Here is a 24,586-nt window from a genome sequence, read left to right as displayed (position 1 = left end):
TTTCCATTTTCATTTGTCTCAAGATATTTTTTATTTTCCTTTTGATTTCTTTTTTGGTCCATTGGCTGTTCAGGAGTGTGTTGTTTAATTTCTACCTATGAGTGAATTTTCCAGTTTTCCTCCTGTTAGTTGAATTTTAGTTTCATACCAATGTGGTTGACATAATTTCTATCTTCTTGAATTTGTTGAGACTTGTTTTTGTGGCCTAACATATGATCTACCCTGAAGAGTGTTCCATGTGCACTTGAGAAGATTGTGTATTCTGAAGCCAGACTCGGCATGCATACAAGGCCCCATTTCCTTTTTTCAATCTTTTTTTTTTTTTTTTTTACTCTCATACTTACATCGTGTTCAGCTGTCTTTTTTTTTTAATTAAAATGTATTGGGGTGACAATGGTCAACAAAACTACATAGCTTTCAAGTGTACAATTCTATAATACATCATCTGTATATTGCATTATGTGTTCACCACCCAGAGTCAGTTCTGTGTTCAGCTATCTTGATCTACCTTAATTCCTATGAATGAGTTTTCTTTTCATAAGCTTTCTGTTTTGCAATAGATTTAGAATTGCAGGAAACTTTCAAAGATAATACAGAATTCCATGGATGAGTTTTCATATCTTACTGTTGTTTCCTCTTCCTGAAATTATTACCCATCCATGTTTGGCAAACTTCTACTCTTCAAGATACAGACTTGATATCCACTCCTGGGCTTTATTACCCAAAAAACATGCTTAGTGTGCCAGCAAAGCAGGGCCATTGATATTTATGAGGCAGAGAACTTGATATTTCCAAAAAAAGCATTGCAGAAGTTGTGAGGAACACCAGGACTTTGTTGTTCCTCCTTAAGCTTATTAATTTTGAATTGCTTGGCTGCCCATTGTGAATCTTCCACGCCCCTCAATTGTCAGGATCTCTCACCTTTGTTTCCATTTCCTTACACACTGTTGTCTCCTACCAGCTGGCTTGAACTCTCCAAAAAGTCAATGTCATGAAAAACAAAACCAAAAAGGTGGGTGGACTATTGTAGATGAAGAGTTAAAAAATAGAACCGAATGCAAGTGTGAAACCTGACTGGATCCTAAATGAAAACAAATGAAGGTATAAAATAAATTTGAGAGGATAAAGGAACTTTAAAATATGGATGTGTGTTAGGTGATATTGAACTAATGTTAATATTCTTAGGTGTGTTAACGGTGTTATGGTTAAAAAGGAGACGTTTTTATTAGAAAATTGCATGCTGAGGTATTCCTGATGTCTGCCATTTACTTTCAAATGACAGCGAGAATAAAAGTGCTTGTGCACCTTGAAAGAGAGAGGGAGAGAAAGGGAGAAAATCTGGCAACATATTGAGACTAATTGAATCGAGGTGAAGACCATTATTCCTTTAACTTTTCGACAGGCTAAAAACCTACAAAAAGCGTGTTTGGAGGGCGTCTGTCTTACCACTAGAGTGCCACGGTTAGGTGAGGCCAGGTTAGGGCCGAACATTGTGCCCAGAGCTTCCGAGCAGCTCAATAACTTCAAATGCCCCGAAATAAAAAATCATAATGAGATTCCTTTTTCTCATCTCCCCTTCCTCCTTTGCTCTTCTTATGAATTCCTCACTGAGGCGAAACCACCCGAGAGAGGCTTCTGTGCCTCGGCGCCCGCCGTAGATGAGCGAATCCTCATTGGCTGGGGTGTGCTGATGTCTTATTGTGGTGCGGCCCCTTTTTTCTGAGGTGCGCGGGTCCTGTTTCCCAGTTTATGGTGGTGGTTCTAACCCGGGCTGTTGGGACCGATGGCTCAGACACCACTGCGCCTGTGAGTGACCCTGAATCGGAAGTGTGTGTGTGTGTGTGTGTGTGTGTGCGTGTGTGTGTGCGCGCGCGCGCGTGTGTGCGTGTGTGCGCGCGCCTGTGTTTGCCCCAGAGGGTCCTTTTCAAAGAGGATGAGTAGGCGGGGGTGGGAGCGGGGCCGCAGCTAGTGAGCTTCCATCACGTCTTTGCCTGCCTGCGGCCCGCATCATTTCACGGCTGTTTTCGCTTCGGAGTCGGGGGGAACTCTTGGTGACACGTGCTGGGAGAAGCGGAAGCGCCCAGCGTCAGGCCTCCTCTGTGTTAGGCCGTGCTGGCCTCTGACACATCAACCCCCCCTTCATTTTCTCCCCGCACTTTATATATTAACAAACATTTCTAGGCATGGGACCCATTGTTGGACCCTGGGCAGGATAGACAGGGCCTCTGCCCTGGCGCACTTTTTTTGCGGGGGGGGTATGGGGGGTCGTGAAGAGAGGACTTCCATTCATCCATTCAACAAATATGCAGCAAATGCTTACTGAACAATTGCAGTGTGTGCCCGGCACTGTGGTAGGCGTTGCACAGATGGAGTTCCTGCCTTCATGTAGCTAATAGTCCAGAAGAACAACAGATAGTAATCAAAGAACCCAGATAAACGTAAAATTATGGTAGTGATAACGTGTCAGGAAGAAAAAGCTGACCGTTCTGGGAGGAGCATTTGCCTCAATGGGAGGAACCAGGGCAGTGAGGATTGAGCCTTGGTTAATATTTTTATCTTTATCCTTAAAAAGTCATTGAATTGTTGAAGAAATTGTCGTTTTGGAAAGCGATTCTGGCAGCTTAATTTGTGTGAACAAATTAGAGCCAAAGTAGAGGACAGCTAGGATTAGACAGAGTGATGGCAGAAGAAAAATGCAGGGAATTCATGGTTTATTAAGGAGAGGAAATCAACAAGGCTTGGAGATGGTTTGCTTGTGAGTCAGGAGTCAGCACTGTCCGGGTCCTAGATTTCTATCTTTTTTTTCAGTGGGATAGAAAACACTGGAAAAGGGCCCAGATGAGGAGATGATGAATTTTGAGGTGTCCTATGATGTACTAACTGGCCATGAGTCTCCCAGAAACAATTATAATTCCATGTGACAGCTGCTGTGAGAAACTGCAGGATCCAGCGGAGGCACCAGGAATTGATGACTGATACTGACCGCAGGGCTTCCTAGAAGAGGTGGTGCTCAGAAAATAAAACGGCTTGCTCTGAAATGTCGTATGGATTTCTGAAGGTTCGAGAGTGACTTTCTGAGCTGGTCAGGAAGACTTTAGAGATGTGTTAGGCCTTGAAGGATGGTAACATTTAGACTCAGGTGGGACTGTTAGAAGAAGTAACTGCCCTGGGGAATGGCAGAAGCAGACACTGATCAGATGGACACTAGGGAAGGTTTCTGTTAGGGAAACTTGGAGAAGGCACTGGGAAGAGAGATGAGGGACTTGTGGAAGGCTGTGATTCTGCAAGCAACGGAGTTCTCTTTAATGTTTTTGAGGTTTAGACTGTTGGGTGTATGTATGAAGGATGGATTGGAAGAGGAGAAGGCTTAGAAGAAATGTAGCATATTCTCTACTTGTACCCAACACCCAGATTCATTATATATCTCTCTGATTCTGCCCCTGCTATATCACAGGATTCAGTTGCTCAGCCTTGCAGCTATCCTCCATTCCTCGTTTTCCCCTCATTTCCCATCCTACTTCTCTCCAATTTGTATTCAGGTCTTCAGAATTCTAAATTTCTCATCTGTTTCTCTTCTCCATCTTCGTCTGACATTGCCCACTTTGCTGATATTTTTGCTGACAGTCAGTTGTTCCAGACTGTCTTGCACGCTTTACTAAAATGATCCAAGAGAAATGTGACCGTGTCACTACCCAGCTTGAAAATGTTCGGTGGTATGGACAATAAAAGCTCACCAGAGATACATAATGGCAAAACAGTAAGAACTATATTTCAGGATGAGCTAAAAGACATTAAGAAAATGATATGAGAGTTGGGGAAACCATATAAATCAGAATTACAAAAACTCAGAAATGAAAACTACTTGGCAACGTAGGGCCAGTTTGCTTCATGAACCTCAGCTCTTGCCACTTTCTACCGCCCTGCCCCATGACACTTTACACATACCTCCTATTGTAGCCCTTTTCATATAAGTTTATAACTATCAGAATATCTCCCCTTCCCTGATTGATTGTAAACTCTTTGAGGCTTGAACTGAGCCTTCCTCCTCTCTGTACTCCTAACATGCTCTTAATGTAGTACTTGGCATATTGCACTTAGCACATTGTGGGTGTTCAGTACGTGTTTGTTGAATGGATGATTGAAGCCCTGTACTAAGATAGTGACAGTGGAAATATAAGGGACAGAATGGGTGTGTAAGATGTTTGGAAAAAGGGATTGATGGGACTTGGTGCCTGGCGGGGAGATTTCTGATGCTCGATGACCAAGCTGGTGATAGACCAATCCACAGAAGTTGGGAAGTGAGGAGATGAAGCTGGCTAAATTGATAGCTAAATTTTAGGTATGGCAAGTTAAAGGTGTTAGTGAGACCTTTAGATGGAGCTAGCTGCCCAGTGGACAGTAATAGTTCACATGTACTGCACCTCTCAGGAAACATCATATCTACCTGATCCAGGAAGAGTACCAAACTTGGCAGGCCTGTTCATATTACCTGAATTGTCTTAATGTTTATCTCTTGTTTGCAGCTTGGCTTGTGGAGATGTTGAAGGAAAGTTTGATGTTTTATTCAATAGAGTTCGAGCAATTCAGAAGAAAAGTGGAAACTTCGATGTAAGATGTTTCTTTTTACTGAATTTAATTTTACTGTTGTAGTCAAACATACCAAAATAAAGTTTGGGCTCCTTTATTCATTTCTCGACTGAACACATACTCTATTTTTGTTAGATTGAGTTCGTTTTGTGAGCCTAGGAACTTACTAGCTGCCGAGTGGTAGGGGAAGGGAGACCTGTTTACCTTTTTATGCTGTTTGAATGTCCGTCTTGTTACTTTATTACAGTTCACCAAACTGAAAACAGACTAGCAGAACGTCCATCCCTACGTGATTCTGACCACTGGGTTTGGGAAGCGCAGATGTGTTTCATGACTGTACAGTACAAATTAAGTCAGATAACATATGAGCAAATGCTTCACAAACCAGAGAACCTAATATAAATGTTATGTGTGGTTCCCAACTAGACTGTAAACTAGACTACTGAAGAGTATTATAGGTATCGGGATAATACGTTGATTGGCTTAAAGGTTGAGTAAAGGCAACAGTTAGGAAATGTGTTTTTTATGCCTTGTATTTCTCAGGGTAGCTAATAATTAAAGTTCTGTATTTCACAGAGAGATTCTTCAAGGTTGATTTCTCCATCTTTCCCTAGACCCCCTCTTCCCCATCCCCAACTTGAACTTGACAGCCAGTGAGCCAAAATTTCATAGTTTATAGAATCAGAGTAACTATTACAATTGTTGCTGAAGAATTTATGTATTGAAATTCTGGAAATTGATTAAGGAAAAAGCCTGGTTTATGACCATTACTTAGGATAATTAGCTGAATAATGTTACTATCAATTATGTACTCATAAAAAAAATCTCTTATCTGTTTAAAAAACTCATTTTAGCTGCTGTTGTGTGTAGGAAATTTCTTTGGCTCCACTACAAGTGCTGAATGGCAGGAGTATAAAACTGGCATCAAGAAAGGTATGGAAGTTATTTTTATTTAACAAATGATTTCTAGCAAAGTTTCAAGGCTGCAGAGTTCTTGCTGGGGTTTTTCTCACACGTGTTAGTTATTTAAGGATTTCCCTTTGAACTCTGCATGGAGCTGGGAAGGATGCATATGCATAAATGTTCACATTTCAAATTGGGTTGGATTTAGTTTCAGAAAAATCATTCGAAGTATGCAGGAATTAAATAAATGCAACCATATGTGCCTTTTCATTTTTCCAAAACTAGTGTTTTTTTTTTATTATTAAGCTCTTTAGGGTCTATGTTTTCTAATTATATATTGACCATCGTCTTTAAAATGTCACTTCATCAACCTAGTGATACCATTTAATAGGCTGGCCACAGGTTGAGAGTTGGACATCCTCACTGGTGAGCATGTTGGATCTATAGGATTGCAGACTCTTTACTTTTGCTATGATTGTCTTTCCTATGGGGAAGCATTTCTCAAGTTCCAAAGCAGTTCTGGTAAACTCTACGGTGTCATGTCTGTTTTTCTCACTAGCTCCTATTCAGACATATGTACTAGGTGCCAACAACCAGGAAACAGTAAAATATTTCCAAGATGCTGATGGGTGTGAATTAGCTGAAAACATTACTTATCTGGGTAAGTGGCTACTTTTTGTATTTTTAATGAACATAATAAAGAGTCCCTAGGAATTACTGTCTCAGGAAATTTGTGGCTGGATTCTTCTGCCATTACCGTCTGAGAGAATGGGGATTGTGGGTGGGTGGGGGGATTCTTTTTCAAAGTCTGTGTCTATATACCTTCAAGACTATTGCATTTTTTTCGTTGGTGGTCTGTCCTACCTCCCTTCAATCTCCTTATGTTCCCCAAATCAAATATATACTCTTTCAACCAAATAGAGGACTTGACTACAGTACATCGAGTACTTAAAGTATAAATTATGTTAAAGAAAATTCCATCTGTGTGGTCTTACCATATAACATTGCTAGATATGTACAGCTTACTTGTTAGATTCCTAACTAGCTATAGTTCTAGGTTTCACTAAGGTTTTGGGAACTCAAGTTTTCAGTTCTGATCCTTGGGTTTTTCCCCTCCCTTTGTCCTTTTTCTGGTTCCAGGTCCACTCTTTAATTCCAGGTTAAAGTCGTTCCCGCTCCACCCCCTGATTCATCTTTTCGTGATTCATTCAATATCTGGCTGTTTTAAAAAGCGCTGTCAACTTTTGCTTTTGTTTTCCTGTTACCATTGTCAGTCTACAGCCTCTTGGATTATTAGCTCATCTCCCCGCCCCCCCGAATGGCTCCACTGCTCTTCACGTTTCCTCTTTCTTGGTCTTCCATTTCTCTGAAATGCTTATGCATCATCTTTGCTGTAGATGCTCTTCCTCCCCCTCCTCACCGTAGTCCATCTTGGCCTTTGCTCTCCACATCTCACTGTGGCCCTCCTGTGCGCAGTCTCAACTTGTTTCCATTGCATGAGACTCCTTTAGGCAAAAAATTGAGGGACAGGTTTTTGTTTGTTTTTTTAAACCACAGTTGTGAGATATACATCCTTTTGTTGTAGTTCCTAACATGGGCCTGACTTATGGCAATTCTCACTGTAGTTATTAGATTTGGATTAAGACCACTGCTGTAGATATTTATGGCAGCCATTTTACCATTGAATTTAGTATCAGGAGTGGAGAGAGCAGCTGAAGTATTTGGGTTATTTCTGTGGAAGAGATTTTTTTGAGATCCAGTAGGAGGAGCAAACAATGAACTTTATTGTGAACTTGTGATACTGAGCTTGAAATGCTGGCAGAACACCCAACATACAGTCGGATATGATCTTTTTAGAGTTAATAACAAGGTCAATGTTGAAGAGTATAGATTTTGGAGAGTTGGTCCCATAAAGATGAAAATTAAAGCTCAGAAGAGGATCAAATTGTTAAGGAAGAAATACAAAGAGAAGGGAAGCAGTCAGATGGTAGTACGTTGTGGTGGGGTCATGTATCTTCATCTAGAGGGTAGGCAAAGAGAGGTGAAAGTGATTAGAAGAATGTGGGGAGAGGTAAAAATAGTACCAAATTCATGGATTCGAAATGGAGAGAGAATAGTTTTAGGAGTAGAGAGCACTGGTGATCAGTGACGTTTAAGAGAATGGGTGGGAGAGGGAAGCTAGATTGCATTGGGTTAAGGAACTAATTAAGAGGTAAAGCACTTAGAGAGGACAGATTGCTCTTGAGAAATTTGAAACTGAAGAGGAAGAAATTTCTTCATCAGTTAGTATGTGTGTTCATTTCTTAGTTAGCATGCATGTTTGTTAGTATATGTATTAATTAGTAAGCTTAATGTCCTATTTTCTGAGTGGAAAGGACCAGTTGAGAAGAAACTCAGTAGATGAAGGGAAGGTGAAAACTGATGGAGCAAGGTCTTGAAGGCATAAGTGAGAAATAAATTGAGAAGAGGGTAGAGTCTCTAATTTTTCCCAAACAGTTGTCCTTTTGAAATGTTTTCCTTTCATTGGAAGCTGCTGCCTACATGCAGAATACATTTATTCCAGACTCCATCATCCTCAGAACTGCAGTTATTTTGTCTTCTCACTGTCTCTCCTATGTCCAGGTGTCTGGGTTTCTTTGAATCCATGCAGAGTCTGCTCTAGAAGGCAGAAAGCCTTTCTCTTAATTAGTGCTTCACAGCTTTTTTCATTTGTAAGGCTCCTGGGGTGAACGGACTGGCCATTGGGCTCCAGCAACATCCACACAGGGCTGCTCTTACTGAACAGGAATCGTGCTGGAGCCATCCAACACTGAGACCTCCCAGCCAGAAGGGGGCTCTAGGAGAATTTACACTCATTCAGACACGTTGAAAGGCAGGGAAGCAGGAGACTCATGGCGTGGGGAGAGAGATGCATCATCATAGTGACATTTCATTTTGCAGTGTTGACTAAAACTTGTCTGTTTTTCTTTGAACCCAGGTCGTAAAGGTGTCTTCACTGGAAGCTCGGGGCTGCAGATTGTGTACCTCAGTGGGACAGAGTCCTTAAATGAGCCAGTCCCAGGTTATAGTTTTAGTCCCAAGGATGTGTCTTCCCTGAGGACAATGCTGTGTTCAACACCCCAGTTTAAGGGTGTTGATATCTTGCTCACATCCCCGTGGCCCAAGTATGTGGGGAACTTTGGGAATTCTTCTGTGAGTAGTGTTTGTTCAGTTGGAATTTCTAAAAGCAAATTGCACTGGCTTAATCTGGGCTTTGTTTGCTCTTTATATTGAATATTTCAGCTCTTAGTACCTTTCAGTAGAAATTTTCTGTGAATTTTTTCAGGATGCCTACAACTAGACCAACTAACCAAAGTGAAAGTCAATCGTATGGGAAGCACAATTCACAGATGAGATTGCTGAAATCTTGGTTATAAACGAATGATTCTTTAAATTATATACTCTGCTTCAGGTGCCCCCTCTCAAGCTTCCTCTTAATGTGTTTTGAGGGTTTACTAATTTTTAGTGAAAAGATTTACAGCTAGTGGCAGCTGTGCAGTTGTATTTCTTCCCTTCCATTACAAATTATAGCTCTTTGGCTGTCAAATTGTTTTTTAAAAATGGATTCATTATGGGATCGAAGATTGAAAGATCTAAAGATGGAAAATGAGAGGCTGAAAACTTGGTGCTTCTCTAATGTGAAAGCTTTAATGTTGTGCACTGGAGCTCACCATAGCACTTGATCTTAATATTTTTATAAGCAGTCTAAAAGAGGATGTACACCAGGTTGGTGAGTGACAGCTATCCTGGGCCGGGAAATACTGTATTGATAGAAGTAAGCCTAAGGAAGATCTGGAAAAGGTGTGTATGAGGGCAGAAAGCATCAGCTGAGCTTCAGTGAAGGGAAATGTAAGTGCATTTGGGGCAAATGTCAATTGACAGATGCCCAGTTATCAGTGATGATCCAGAAAAGGGCCTTGTCAAGCAGTGTCTGCTGCTTCAGCACAATGTGTCTATGACCAAAAATGCCAACAAAATACCAGGCATTGTCAGGGAGGATGCCGAAAGGAAAAGGGGCAATGCTGTGTTCCCTTTCCACAAGCCCGTGCTTACTTGTTAACCTAGAATACTAAGGGCAGTGCCAATTGCAGTGTAGCGAGGATACAGCAAAGCGAGGGAAGGTCCACGGGATTACTAAGCTGATGATGGTTGGGAGACAGACATGATGTTCTGTAAGGAAGGATGAGAAGAATGAGGTCCCTTCATTTCAGGGGTGCAAAAAAAGGGTTTTGATGAACGTTTCTAAATAACCATACAAGATTTAGGGGAGAAAACAATACAGCTCACCAGTCCCTAAGATACTACAGCTAATCTCAAGACCAACTCGCTGCCCTTCAGCAGAAACCTGAACGAGGGAAGCCTAAGATAAAAGGAAGCTCTTGCTTTACTTAGTGGAAAATCGACTTTGGCGACTTCTTTATTTCCAGCTAATAAAGAGTTCATAAATAACTTGAGGGATGAGAGATGGTATAATTTGTTAATGGAAGCTAGGGATGTTCTGGGAACAAGCCTAATTTTTGACAAACTTTGTTGCAAACTTTACAAGGGCATGGTTGCGCCCTTCCACAAACCACGCCTTCCTTGACTGAAGCAAAATAAAGGATTGCATGCTTATGTGATGAAGTCTTTGAATATTCCATATGAAATATTCTGTGGACCCTAGGGGCCCTGGAAGCTAGCTTAGGTTTTATTTTCTGCCTTGACTATAAGCACTAGAGGCACACAACAAAGCAAATTATAGAAGCATAGTCTGTGGGCTTCCGAGAGAGAGCTTACTTTCCAAAGAAGATCTTTGTAGGTTTAACAAACCCTGTTTCGGGTATTGTAGTATGGAGGACTTACCTTTTAACCTCTAGCTTCCAGCAATTGTTCCTATTTCTTCATCCATACTAGCCCAGTTCCCTTATGTGTTGCAGATTTCTCTGATTGCCCTAAGTATGGAATTTACTATGCAAATCCTACTGCCTACATTTGTATCCACATACAAATATCAGAGACCTCAAAGTGTCTTATTATTTCTTTGCATTTCCTGGTAATGCTTCAATTTGTTAAGATGACTAAGTTTCTGTTTACTAGGGAGAAGTGGATTCCAAAAAGTGTGGCTCTGCTTTGGTCTCCAGTCTCGCCACAAGCTTGAAACCAAGATACCATTTTGCTGCTTTGGAAAAGACCTATTATGAGAGGCTTCCATATCGGTGAGTAGCATTTTGTTCTTTTTGGCTCTTTGAAGAATTTGTCTTGGGCCTCCTGTGTAAACTTCTCATGCTCTTTTCAGCCATATAACATCTTACTTAGTTCCTTTTAGTTAGTCAGGCACTGAAATGAGTGACTCTCAAGTTCAACTTCTCTGAGTTTGTTTCCTAGTTTGAAATACAAGGAATTGCAATGTACAGACCCCCTGAAATGTTTGAGGGGCTGTCTTAAAGCCCCCAACCCTGTGTGAACCCTTCTGACCTCTCTCACCTTCTTCCATAGTCAGTTCCCTCTGACTCTGTTTTGGTTCCTTCTTCCACTTTTAAGGAGGTAATAATGGTGTTTAGTCGTCATGGCTTGATATAGCACAGTAACTCCTGTTTTGATCAGGTCAAATAGTACTCTTTGTATAGTCTTCATATCAGTGTAATCACTTCAGAAGTATTTCAATTTAGGAATCAAGAACTTGTTTCAATTTTTTTCTTTTCTTTTTTTTAATTTGAGTTTGGAGGTGGAGTTTTTAAAGGATGTATTGCAGAGAAAATAAAACCAGTGATTAGAGTTAACTCTGAATTATCTTCACTATAAAATAAAGGACATAAACAATCCCTAAAATAATTTATGAAAACTTTTTGTTACACAAAAGTAACATATGTGTTGTTGAGAGTTCAAAAAATATAGGTGAGCAAAAAGGAGAAAATAGCCTGCCCTAATAACCTGCCCTTTCCCCATAATACCATAGCCTAAGATATAACCATAGGTAATACAGATTTTCCTGTTATATCTCCATATAACATTCCAGAAAATCTCGTTGTTCTCTGAAATCATGCACTGAAAACAGGTTATGGGAACAAGCCACACGAAACCTGTTCAGCTTTTAAGGATCTTAATACACATTTCTCTGGAAAACATATACCAGTGGCCAATAGGCATGTGAAAAGATGCTTACACCATTAGCTATTAGGGCAATTCAAATCAAAACCACAATGAGATACTATTTCACACCTACCAGGATGGCGGTAATCAAAAAGGTAAATAATAACACGTATTGGCAGGGATGTGGAGGAATTGAACCTTCATACATTGCTGGGGGCAATGTAATATGGTGCAACTGCTTTGCAAAACTGATTGGCGGTTCCTTAAAGGGTTAAACATAGGGTCACCATATGACCCAGCAATTCCACTCCTTTTCCAAGCGAAATGAAAACAATTCCACACAAAACTTGTACACAAATGATCATAACAGCATTAGTAATAATTGTTCATAATCGCCCAAAAGTGGAAACAACACAAATGTCCATCCCCTGATGAATGGTACAAAAAATAAATAAATAAAATAAAATAAAAGAGGTATATCCATACTCTGGAATGTTATTCAGGAAGAAAAAGGAACGGAGTACTGATATGTTGGGGGAACCTTGAAAACATTATTCTAAATGAAAGAAGCCCGACACAAAAGACCCCATATTATATAATTCCATTGATATGTGATGCCCAGAGTAGGCAAATCCATAGAGAAGGTAGGTAAGTGGTTGCCAGGGGCTGGTTAGAGGGAAATGGGAAATGACTCCTAATAGGTACGGGGTTTCTTTTTTCCGGTGATGAAAAATGTTCTAAAGTCAGATGGTGGTGATGTTTGCACAGCTCTGTGAATATCCTAAAAACTATTGAATTGTATACTTTAAATGGGTGAACTGTATAGTATTTGAATTAGCTCTTAATAAAGCTGTTAAAAAAAAAACCCCGATACAAAATCCTAGACAACTTTTTAACCAGAGCTATAACAAAAACCCATAACTATTATAATAAAAAAATACTAGCATGGTTAAAGCTCCACTAACCTTTGCACCTAGAATTACAGTCAGTCCATGCTTTGCATCCCTGTATTGTGAGTCTTATGCTTCCTCCTTTGGGGAGCAATTTATCATAATTAGAAACACCATTCAAGGGTAGCATTCTTCATTAGCCATTTTTATTTTCAAATAAATGAGGGAAACATCTTCCCAACTTTTTGATCTGTACTTGCAGTTTCCCTGTGTGTTAGTTTTCTATTGCTACTATAACAAATTACCACACACTTTGTATATCTTAGAACAATACAAATTTATTATCATACAGTTCGGCAGGTTAGAAGTTTGGCACAGGTCTCACTGGACTCAAATCAAAGTGTTGGCAGAGTGTGTTCATTTCTGGAGCCTGTAGGGGAAAATATATTTCTTTGCCTTTTTCACCTTCTAGAGGCCACCTTGGTCTCTAGCTCACGGCTCCTGTGTTCTATCTTAAAGCCAGCAACCCTGTGTGAATCCTTCTGACGACTCTCACCTTCCGTAGTCACTTCCCTCTGACTCTCTTTCGCTTCCTTTTTCCACTTTTAAGGACCCTGGTGGTTATGTTGGGTCTACCCAGGTAGTCCAGGATCATCTTCCTATCTTAAGGTCAGTTGATTAGCAAGTGATTAAATCCTAGAAAAATGAAATCATCCTATAGATTATTATTTTATTTGAAACTTTTTTTTTCCACTTAAAGCTCATTTCTTTTTGGTTTTCATTATTATAGCTTTTTAATTACACAAAAGAAAACAGGATAATGAACCCTCCTGCACTCATCACTTAGCTTCAACAATTATCAACATTTTGCCAATTCTACAACTCTTTTAAAACTAAAAGTTGGGAGTTTTTATGCTTTTCAGATATGTGATGTTATTTTCCCCTAAAAACAGTCCTGGGAGGTAGGGATGCTTATCCTACTAGATGGACAGGTAACATCTGAGGTTATGTTACTGGTGGTGATGGACTCAGGACTTTTCATGGCACCATGAAAAAGAAAGTCTACATCTTTTATAATTGTAAATCAAAAGTAAAGTTTGTTGGTAACCCTTTATTCTCTCAAATACATTATAGAAACCACATCGTTCTGCAGGAAAACGCACAGCATGCCACCAGGTTCATAGCTCTGGCAAATGTTGGAAATCCAGAAAAGAAAAAGGTAAAGATTTGAGTATTTGTGGGTAGGTTAATATTCATTGTCTGTCTGATAAATGTTTCTCTTACCCAGTTTAGCATTCAGATCTTCTCTTCTTTCCGACCACAATGTCCCAGCACCTCAGTGACTCCTTTGTAAAGATATGGTAATGAAAGGTCAGGTTTCCTGAGGTCCTGTGTGGGAGATTTTAGAGAAGGGTTTGGGAAAATAGGCCCATTGGAACCAAGGCAAAATTTCAAATGAATACTGTTTCTTCCCACCTCGATATGGTTGTCTCTGAGGGTATTCATGAGTTTCCCCTCGGACGGTACTCTTGCTTTGCTGCTTTTAGCAACTTCATTTAACAGAAATAATAAAGTCCTCCCAAGGTTTTACCTGAGCCCTTCTTGGCTTTGGGAAATCTTAGTGATACCTGGAGTCTGTCTTTGTACTAGAAAACAGTGCAGGTGAAAGGAGAATATACTAGAAAAGTACGTTATTTTTCTTACTTTCCTGAGAGCATTTTTGATTCTGTAGGGCCAAAAGCAGGATATTGTGGATTGAGACAGCTAATATCAGAACAGTCAGTCAGGTGGGAAAATAAATAAATCCTCTGGAGATTATTCTATAACATACCATAAACAATGTACATGCAAAAGATAAGCAAATACATACTTTGTCTTTTCCATACTATCTGAAGCTTGAAAGCCCAATGCATCCTTAGCAAGTTTAGATTTGTAATTTTTTCCTCTGCCTTTTCAGGATATCACTCATAGTATTTTTAGTGTACTGCATTACTTTCAGGAATGTGTTAGCCTCATCCCTAAGCAACTCATACTTCAGAGTATATACACTTTTTAATTGGGCAAGCATTATTAAATCTATCCCAAAATTTTGTTCCAGTTTAGAACCCCACCAGCAGTGTGTGTGTTTGTTTTCTATCCACATTGTCACTGGGTAGTATCAAATGTTTTAATAAAGTTTTTGCCATTCTGATACATGAAGATGGTGTATAATTGTTAGTTGCATTTCTGTGATCTATAGTGAGGTTAAGCATCCGTTCATATTTCATCTGAAGTTCTCAATGTCTGCATTAGTCTGAGATTTTAGATATTCGTGTGAATATTTCTTTGCTACTAGTCCCTAAGAAAATTTATCAGCATATACAACAGAAATTGTATAATGTCAGAGGGAAACACTAAATTGTCCAATTTAGTTTTCATTAGAAAAAAGAATGGCAGTGCCATGATTCTGTTGACGAAATACACAAAGATAAAGGACTCAGACACAGAAGCAGTTTGTCTTCAAGGATTATGGAGCAAGTCCCTCTAGTCCTTGTTTTGTGTAAGGGCGGTGACTTGGATTTGCTGCTTTTCAGCCCCTGGTTAGCCCCTGCAGAAATCACTAAATTGGCATTTGATTTCCTAGGTATTTCCTGAGCCACAGGTGGGCCAGTTGCTGATCTTTTAACTTCATTCAGTTTCTGAAGCCTTCTGTGAAATCTTCACAATAAAATAGGTTGATTACATTTGGCTAAACAGTATTTCCCTTAATGCTATTACCTTTTTTTTCTCCAAAGTATCTTTATGCATTCAGCATTGTTCCCATGAAACTAATGGATGCAGCAGAACTGGTCAAACAGCCTCCAGATGTCACTGAAAACCCTTATAGGAAATCTGGGAAGGAAGGATCCACAGGAAAGCAATTTCCTGCCCCTGAGGTATGTTCTGATTGAGAGGTGGCGTTTTCTGGGCAGGATTGTCTATTACATCCTTTTGCCGGGGATAGTTTAATTCATAAGACAAGTTTAATCCTTAGAATCTAAATCTTTTTTTTTCCTTGTGAAATTATGTCGTTGTTTAAAAAACCTTAGATTTCAAGAGGGCTCAGTGTTTTTTATTGTAGTTTGGGGTTAACCGTTTCATTTTTTTTTTTTTTTTTAAGCTGAGTCATCCTGCCACCTGTTGGCAGCTCAGCAGCAGCTCAGCTAGAGCAGGACCCAAACCGCTGTCGCTCAGAGCTCGCACTCTTGAGCAAGCTCTTAACCAACTGAGCCACTCGGCCAGCCCAACAGTTTCATATTTTAAGTCTTTCCTTGTACATATGTTGGGGTTACACATGTTAGGTCTTCCTTGTCTAAAGTGGATTATTAACTTTCCAGGCAAGGATCCAACAACTGCTGGTAGCAATGTCGTTTGTGATTTCATAATGAGTACTAGTAGGTAAATAAAGATTCACTCTGAGGAAATTTCTAAATAGACTTTTTTGAAATGATTTTTCTCCTCACTAAAGTAAGGAATGTCAAGTTCCCTTACTAGTATGCATGGTCTGCTTTCTCAGACTTTTTTTATGAACAACCTTCTTATCTTTTTAATTAAAGCCCAGGTAGAGTTGTTTGACCTGTAAAATTTAGGACTGCAGTATGGTCCTACTGAGAGAGGAAAGGAAAGAAATTTGGGTGGGTTCATGTTGTTGTTTTAGGCAAGAGTTGCTCTATGCCTTGCATTTTAACTTGCTTTTCCAAAGAGGTGAATTTGGGTGGTATATTGGATAAGCGTTGAGAAGTATGACTGAGAGTCTAGGCGTTTTTTCTAGAATAGGTGGAAAGGGCTGGGAAGAAAGCTAGACATGACATGGCAGGAATGTTCCTTTATATGTGAATGGTTGGCTACTTGTCTAACGGTTAGTTTAATAACATTTACTCTTCTGCCTTTGGCCATTCCAGGAAGAGTCAGCCTGTCAATTTTTCTTTGATTTAAGCACAAAACAGGGAAGGAAGCGCTCATCTACAGGCAGAGACAGCAAGTCTCCTCACCCAAAGCAGCCTCGCAAACCCCGTAAGTGCCTTGGTTCCAGAGTCTCCTACGTGAGCAATAACTGTTATTTCAGGTCTTGTTTGGGAAGCAGCATTGCTAAGAGAGCCTCTTCTGGCAGAGGAAAATTTACAATGAGTCATGAGGACCAATAATGAAATAATACAAAGATGACCTGACTTTGAGGCTATCTGAGACTATTCCTGTAAGAACTGTTGAAAAAGCTCCTTTCATTCATGTCTGTAAAACATGAGGTAAAGATCCTGCAAACCAATGTAGGTTCATAAAATAATAGAATAATTAAACTGGTAGAAAAGACTGAGGCTATTTCATTGAGATGCTTTTTATCCACCCCCGTGTTTCAAAGATGAAGAAGCTGACCTTGGGAGGGTAGACTTATCGCCCAGGGTCATGTGCCTAGCCAGTGGCATGGCTGGTACTGGAATTGGGGCTCCTGACACACAATTCAGGGTTCTTTCATTGCAGCCTATTGCCAGTTATAATACATGCTACTTTAGTCAACATGTGGTTATCATTTGTGGATCACCTACCTATGGAATGGTTACAAATTCAGAATTTTTCTAATGCAGGTTTAGTTTCATTATAATGATGATGGGGGGGAGGTGGAGGGAGAGGGTATATGTCAGGTCCTAGTGGGAGCACAGCAGGCCCAGCCCATTGTGGCGGTGCTGTACACCAGCCTTTGCGGGATCTAAAGATCAGACAAGGGTGATTATGTGCTGGAGTGCTTGAACCATAGTAACATCTGGCTTTCTTTCCTCATGAAGCTCAGCCTCCAGGACCCTGCTGGTTTTGCCTTGCCAGCCCTGACGTGGAGAAGCATTTGGTGGTCAACATTGGCACACATGTGAGTTACTTCAGTGGCTCTTTCACAGAGAAGGAGACACCTGTTTGCTTTCTATTCACTTCGAGTCATAATTCACCTATCATAAAATTTACTTTAAGTATGCAATTCAGCGGTTGTTAGTGAGCTTACTGAGTTGTGCAACCATCACATAATACAGTTTTAAAACATGTTCATCGCTCCAGTAAGACCCCTCATGCTACAGGGCATCTCCATTTCCACCCTCAGCCCCACGCAACTACTAGTCGACTTCCTGTCTCCGTGGGTTTGCTTTTTCTGGACATTTCATATAAATGGAATCATAGAATGTGTCATCTTTGTGTCTGGCTTCTTCTACTTAGCACAATATTCTTGGGGCTCATCCATGTTGTGGCATCCATCAGTATTCCATTCCTTTTTATTGTCAAATAATATCCCATTGTGTGGATATATTACATTTTGTTTCTATATTCATCAATAAGTAAACATTTGGGTTGTTTCTACTTTATGGCTATTAGGAATAATGCCGCTGTGAACATTTGCTTGTATGTCTTTGTGTGGATGTATGTATTTCATTTCTTCTGGATAGACACCATCTTTCTCCGTCTTTGCCATGCCTTCCTCAGGGGGCATACATAGAACTACGCTGATGGCCCATGACCACACATTGGTAAAAGGAGAGAAAGGCTGCTAAGAATCCCAAATAACTACTGCAAAGTCCATGCGCTTTACTCTGGGAGAATCATTCATTCAGGTCCTATTTGTACACCTGAGATACAATTGGAGATCATTTAAATATAGAGCAGGTTGGAAGGCGAGAGCTTGAAAGAGAAGGAGGAGACTGGGCAGGTGAGAAACAGTTCACAAGAACTGGAAGGTACTGCATTGGGGGTTGCTATTTAGTCTACACTAGAAAGCTTCAATAGCCTCAAAGCACATCACAACATAAAAACTGCTGTTTATGGTGGTGGCCCTCTGACATACAGAAAAAGCTAGAAGACTCAGGCTTCTTGAGTAATCTTTTAAAACAAACAGTCAAAAATGGCTATTGTAAAAATTAAGAAAATGTTTTAGTGCTTATGATGGTTTGATGAACTTCTGCTATCTGGAAAATTAACTTTGTAGATGTGCACAGTCCTCTATGCCAACTAGATCAAGGATGATCATGCTTTAGTTTGTTTCCGATACCTAGCTTGTCACTCTGTTGGACTTTCTCAGTGTAGATGAAAAATAAATGACTCCTTCCTTCAGCCTTAACTATACTTTGGATTGTTTTTTCTAAAGTCGTGGCACCTTCATTTGACAGCATTGGTATTCGTTGGCCTTTCTCTACTCACTCAGTGTTCTCCCATCAAAGAATATCTGAGTGTAGAACAGTCTGGTGTGTTTTGGTTTTGACAAATATTTCTAGTTGCTATTTAGAGGCCAACATCCATTGTTGGAACCATAGTTTTGTGTCTCTTTAGATGTACCTGAATTTCAGGTTTCTCCTTCTTTCCACCCCGTTAGGTTATGTGTTTGTTTTCATTATGTAGAAGTTAGCAGCTTAAGGCTGTAGGGACATTGGATGCTAATCTTGTCACCTTAGCCCTTTTTGTGAGCCCAGGGGGTGTATTGGAGTGGGATTGGATATTACTGTAGGGAAAGTGGTCATTTGGAAATTAGAAGTGGTATTTGCTGTGGCTGGAGGTGATACTAACTGAAAAATTGTGTTCAAGTTTGGAGACGAAGGGAAAACTTTTGTTCTGGTCCCCTGCAGCTCTGGTGTGTTTGAAGCCAAAAGCCTGTTTACATGCTGCTTGTTAGTCCCCAATTCATTTGGTACTTGGCACAGATGTTTGTTGCATCTAATCTCATTCGTCAGCAGGTACTTGAGAACGTTGTTGTTATAACCTCTAAAGTCAGATTTTTGAAAGTTGGAGAATTTCTATTAATAGCCCCTTTGAGTACTTCTTTCACACACCCCAGCCTCATTTTCTGTATAGGCTTTTCTCCCTGAAGAATTATACGTGTGGTATTGCCGTCTCACTTCTGTGTGCTTCATCTTCAGTGCTACCTTGCCTTGGCCAAAGGAGGCTTGTCTGATGACCATGTCCTGATCCTGCCCATTGGACACTACCAGTCAGTGGTGGAGCTTTCAGCAGAGGTGGTGGAAGAGGTGGAGAAATATAAGACCACACTGAGGAAGTTCTTCAAGAGTCGAGGGAAACGGTGTATTCTGTTTGAGAGAAATTATAAAAGCCATCACCTCCAGCTACAGGTAGGCGGTCTCTGCCCAAGAACTTGGAAGGGCCCCATGGGGATCTGGATATTGATGAATATTCGAATACTGTTCATTTAAATAATTAATTTGATTAAGATTTAAATATTTGATTCCAATATAAAACTAAGTATTTAACATTTAAAATATTTAACATGAATTTTCACGTTATTTAACTAATGTTCATTTAAAAGGTTAAGCGTCTCTGTTGATAACTCAGGATGAAGTGCCTGGTCAGTATAAGTGAACTGCACAGACAATAAGTGCCTTGTTTAGAAAAGGATTGGGTAGTTGGGCAAGGTTCCAAGAAAGATTTGGGCCCTGGTAGAGGTAGAGTTTGAGAGATTGGGTATTGTGTGAAGCCCAACAGGAGTGACCCCTGAGGTGGGAAACAGCCGCAGAGCCTGCATGGGGCTAGCAGCTCATTTTTGTTATGGGTAACTTGTTTGTAGTTGTGGTGGTTTTCTTTCTGGCGCATTTGTTAAGTTTTCAAATGGGCCTGACTCTGCCACATATATTATATAGGAGCTGGCAAAGGCTTGGTGACAGAGAGATCTCTCTCAAGCCTTTCCCGTATTAGAGATTGGCTCCCACACGTGGCAGGCTGTCTCATAAGTTTAAGTCCTTACGGACAGGCCTCCATAGACCTGTCTGGCCTGAGGAGAATCTCTGCTGAGGGGTGTTTCTCCACCCCTGTGATGGCTTTACTACTTCTCAAGAACTATAGGAGACACAACCTCTCTGGGACCTGCACGAAGAATTTCTTCTATCCTTTATCCCACCCCCACCCCCACCCCCCAGGTCATTCCTGTGCCACTCAGCCGCTGTGCTACTGATGACATTAAAGACGCCTTCATTACCCAGGCACAGGAGCAACAGATAGAGCTGTTGGAAATCCCAGAGCATTCTGACATCAAGCAGGTAAAACAGGAGGGAAAGGTGATGGTCAGGGAGAAGTAAAGACCTGGTTTCTAACATGTTGAGCCTGAGGTATTGTCAGGGCATTCCAAAAATGTTAACTAGGCAGGTGACAATTTGGAACTAGAGCATGGAGTATTGATTAGATTGTAGACAAAGATGGCATTACAGCAATGCCTCAGTGCTTTCCTGATAAGAGCAAGAAATTAGAAACTTCCTAAGGCAGAAACTTAGAAAGATGGGTGCCACTGGGAGGATCTTCGTAATATCTGTCAGTTTGGCTTTTTAAACTCTAGTTCCACTATGTAGCTTGGAACCTATAGCTGCTCACATCCTTTTTCTTATGCTTCTAGACTGAATTCTTTGCCAAATTAAAGCTTGTAAGAAATGAGCTAGGATTTTATATTTTTGAAAGCATTATTGTACGTGCTCATGCAACTGTGTTTACTTTAGATTGCACAGCCAGGAGCAGCATATTTTTATGTTGAACTTGATACAGGAGAGAAGCTTTTCCACAGGATTAAAAAGAATTTTCCTTTGCAGTTTGGAAGGTTTGTATATTTTTCTTGTTTTACATGTATTTTTACTAGACCTACTCTGAACAAAGCAGTGGGATGCATGGACAGTTCATCAGAAAGCCAAACATGGTTCCAAGGAACCAACAGCCTGAGGGCAAGTCAGATATTTACATATATGACAGTAGTGTAATGTAGATGTGAAAAGTACCATTACGAAGTCTTGAGAAACAATGTATTTTGCTTTTTTAGATAATTTTTTACTTTTCAGTTGCAGTTGACACACAATATCATATTAGTTTGGTGTATAGCATAATGCTTAGACATTTCTCCACTTATGAAGAGATCACCATAATAAATCTAGTACTCTTCTGACACCATGCATACTTATTACAATATTACTGACTATATTCCTTATGCTGTACTATATATCCCTGTGACTATTTTGTAACTACCAATTTGTACAGGAACGATGTACTTTAGGAATTCAGAGAAGGGAGAGCTCATGTCTGCTTGGCAAAAGGCTTCATGAAAGGGTTGAAGTTGAGCCTGAGAGAGAGATTTGGAGGGCAAACACTGGACTGTGGACATTCTAGTACAGGGAATAAAGTGCTACCATTGATTGAACATATGCTCTGTGCCAAGTACTGTGCCAGGAACTTTACATGTATTGCCTTATTTAATCTTCCCAACTCTGTAAGGTAGGTACTGTCATTGATGGAAATGCTCTATAAATCTTCACTGTCCTATACAGTAATCACTAGCCACATGTGCCCATGAGCACTTGAAATGTGGCTAATGTGACCTAGGAACTAAATTTTTAATGTTAATTAATTAGCATTAAATATCTGTATTTGACTAGTGGCTCCTATAGCGGACAGCATGGCTCTAGCATGCTTAGGTAGCTTGTCCATGGTCACACAGTAGTAGGTTCAAATCCAGGCTTGTTGGACCCAAAAATGTGAGATTTTAACCTCATTATTCTGTAGTGGCCTAAAGGTCTGGATGGGGCTTCATTTCTGCTCCTCACATCAGGTAGCACATGACTATAAAACCATACAGGGAGGTATAAATTAGGCAAAGACTGAAGACAGGAATTTGCTGACAAGAAGAGACAGTCAAAGAGGGGAGTAAAAAATGTGCAGAACAGATTATCTGATGCTGGTGTCTGATTTGCAGCTTTTTTTCCCCCTCTAGTTAGAACTGAGCTTTGAGTCAACCTTGAGCCCTTCTTGGACTAATTTGGAAAGCCTCCAAGAGATTGCCACTGTTGGATAAGTCCAGTAAATGTAGTTGTCTACATTTTCAAAAAGATAATTGACAAATGAGAACTTCAAGCATTTGACATTATCTTTTTGTTGTTGCCACAGCAACAGATGCAGATGTGGACGCTGATGACATAGACACAGGATTGCAGATACACACAGGCACATAAGCCTACGAAAGAGAGTCTCTGGATGATTTTATGCTCGTGCTAGTTGTATTTTCAACACTGAGTATTTTTCAAAATACTAACTTACAGTTACATAGCATTTTGTACTTAACAAAATACTTGAAAAGACATTTTTTTTTTCCTGCTACTGTACAAGAAAGGTGGTTCTATCTTCATTTTCTAGATGAAGAAATTGGCTCAAGGGGTGGCCGGTTAGTTTAGTTGGTTAGAGCGCAGTGCTCATAACACCCGCATGGGCCACTGAGCTGCGTCCTCCACAACTAGTTTGAAACAACTACTTGACTTGGAACTGATGGAGCTGATGGGCCCTGGAAAAACACACTGTTCCTCAATTAAAAAAAAAAAAAAAAGTCAGCTCAAGGTTTGCCCAGGCAGCTAGAACTTGAGTTGAGGGCCTGTGACTTTTAGGAGGCTCATGTGATTGATTTTCAACTCTTCTATTTATTGTAGCTTCAAAGTGGAAAATGAACCATATATAGATGTGCACATAGTTACTTCTAATATATCAAAATAAGTAAAAGTATAAAGCAGTGGCAATTAGAAGGTAGCCTGTGTGTGAGTCTATGTAGTTATGCTATAATCCTAAGAGCCAAGATAAGTTTTGTTGGCATTGAGCCTGTGCTATTGTGTCCACATATGCCTGAATCTCCTGAAAGGAGAGGCAGAAGGTCAGAGTGAGGCATGATACTACCGTGTTTCCCCGAAAATAAGACCTAGCCGGAGACTAAGCCGTTGCATGATTCCTCCAGGATATGGAGGGCACGCACCCCTCACAGGAGGGTTTTATGACCTGTTTCAGGGAGAAGGGTGCCTTTTCCACAAACTTCTTCAGCTTAAAATATACAGTATGCCAAAGTGCCATATTTTGGCATCTAAAATCACGCTATGGCTTATTTTCCGGCTAGGTCTTATTTTTGGGGAAACAGAGTAGGTGCCTGACTCTGTCCCATGCCCTTAGCAAACTCATGGTCTAATTGGGATGACAAAACTGGAGTTTAAAGTCGGATGTGCTCAACGTTTGGTGCTTTGATTGTGTTATCTCCATGCCTCACAACCCTCATTTTACATTTCATAGGTGAGACAATCAGGACTCGGAGATGAAACTGTTTAAATCATAGACAGCCCGTGACAGCTAGGAGTGGAATCGTCTCTGATATTCCTGACACCAGGGCCTGCCCCCTTCTGGGCCATGTTGCTTCTCTACGTACCAGTAAATGTAGTTCCAAGTTGTTCAGAGAAGTAAATGGGATTTGGGGGGTTAGGAAAGAGATAGGATCTGAGCTGGTCACTTAAAACGAGTATAATTTTAGTAGAATGGCAGAGAAGGCATGCAGTGCAAGAGAAAACGGTATGAGTAGAGTCAGAGGAATTTGCAGGCCTTGTTTGGGCGATGCTGAGGAGAGGCCTCTGGCTGGGGGGGAAAAGAAGCAGGATGGGGGTTTTCAGGCTGATCCTGTCTGTTTTGATTCCTTTGTGCTCTTTGCGCAGGGAGGTCCTGGCCAGTGAAGCCATCCTTAATATTCCTGACAAGTCTGACTGGAGGCAGTGTCAGATCAGCAAGGAAGAGGAAGAGACCCTGGCTCGCCGCTTCCGGAAAGACTTTGAGCCCTTTGACTTTACTCTGGATGACTAAGCAAAGGGAAAGGCACTTTATGAACTTCACAGGAAGTGGTAGCGGCCTGTTTTTTGAGAAACTACAGTCTCCCGTGGGGACTGTTTTCCTGCCTCTTTTTTGTGCATTCCCATGGAACCTGTCTGCAGCAAGAGGCCTACTTTTGAATATCTTTTGGAAAAAGTCACATTCTAGGATGAAAATCCTACATTAAAGGCATGTCTGTCATCCATCTCAAAGTACAGCTTTCGTTTATCAACATTTTCAAAAACATTTAAACTAGCAAATAAAATCCGAATACTTGCCCATGGTTGGGAAGTGCCTTATGTTCATGTTACCTATAACCATTGGAATAAAGTCGTGTGTGTGTGTCATAGGAGCCAGGGCTTTAGGCCCAGCTGTTATCCTAGGTGGCTTCTCCCTAAGCAACCCAGGATGGAAAAGGAAACAAAGGCCTTTGCCATTTTTCTCATAACATTCATCTTGCT

General features: G+C 40.6%; 1 protein-coding gene across 3 annotated transcripts; it reads left to right on the top strand.

Moving 5' to 3' along the window:
* Positions 1-1,693: 1,693 nt before the first annotated feature.
* CWF19L1 (CWF19 like cell cycle control factor 1) lies at positions 1,694-24,408 on the top strand. 3 transcript variants are annotated; one of them, XR_002123239.1, is made up of 15 exons: positions 1,694-1,806; positions 4,524-4,608; positions 5,442-5,520; positions 6,050-6,151; positions 8,468-8,682; positions 10,606-10,724; positions 13,623-13,707; positions 15,263-15,403; positions 16,409-16,520; positions 17,285-17,364; positions 19,391-19,600; positions 20,402-20,521; positions 20,972-21,069; positions 23,562-23,696; positions 23,975-24,065. XR_002123239.1 is itself a non-coding variant. In XM_019636323.1 (14 exons), exons 1-14 carry the CDS (start codon positions 1,784-1,786, stop codon positions 24,117-24,119), a joined length of 1,614 nt encoding a protein of 537 aa, XP_019491868.1. In that variant the 5' UTR covers positions 1,694-1,783; the 3' UTR covers positions 24,120-24,408. The 3 variants fall into 3 exon arrangements, 2 of the variants coding, with proteins under 2 accessions (XP_019491868.1, XP_019491869.1); XM_019636323.1 differs by lacking the exon at positions 23,562-23,696 and having other exon boundaries at positions 23,975-24,408; XM_019636324.1 differs by having other exon boundaries at positions 23,562-24,071.
* The last annotated feature ends 178 nt before the right edge of the window (positions 24,409-24,586 follow it).

The sequence above is a fragment of the Hipposideros armiger genome, unplaced genomic scaffold (assembly GCF_001890085.2).
Source record: "Hipposideros armiger isolate ML-2016 unplaced genomic scaffold, ASM189008v1 scaffold_28, whole genome shotgun sequence".
Classification (NCBI taxonomy): Eukaryota; Metazoa; Chordata; class Mammalia; order Chiroptera; family Hipposideridae; genus Hipposideros; species Hipposideros armiger.
The sequence above is the reverse complement of the archived record's forward strand: the minus strand, read 5'-3'. Positions and strand labels throughout refer to the sequence as shown.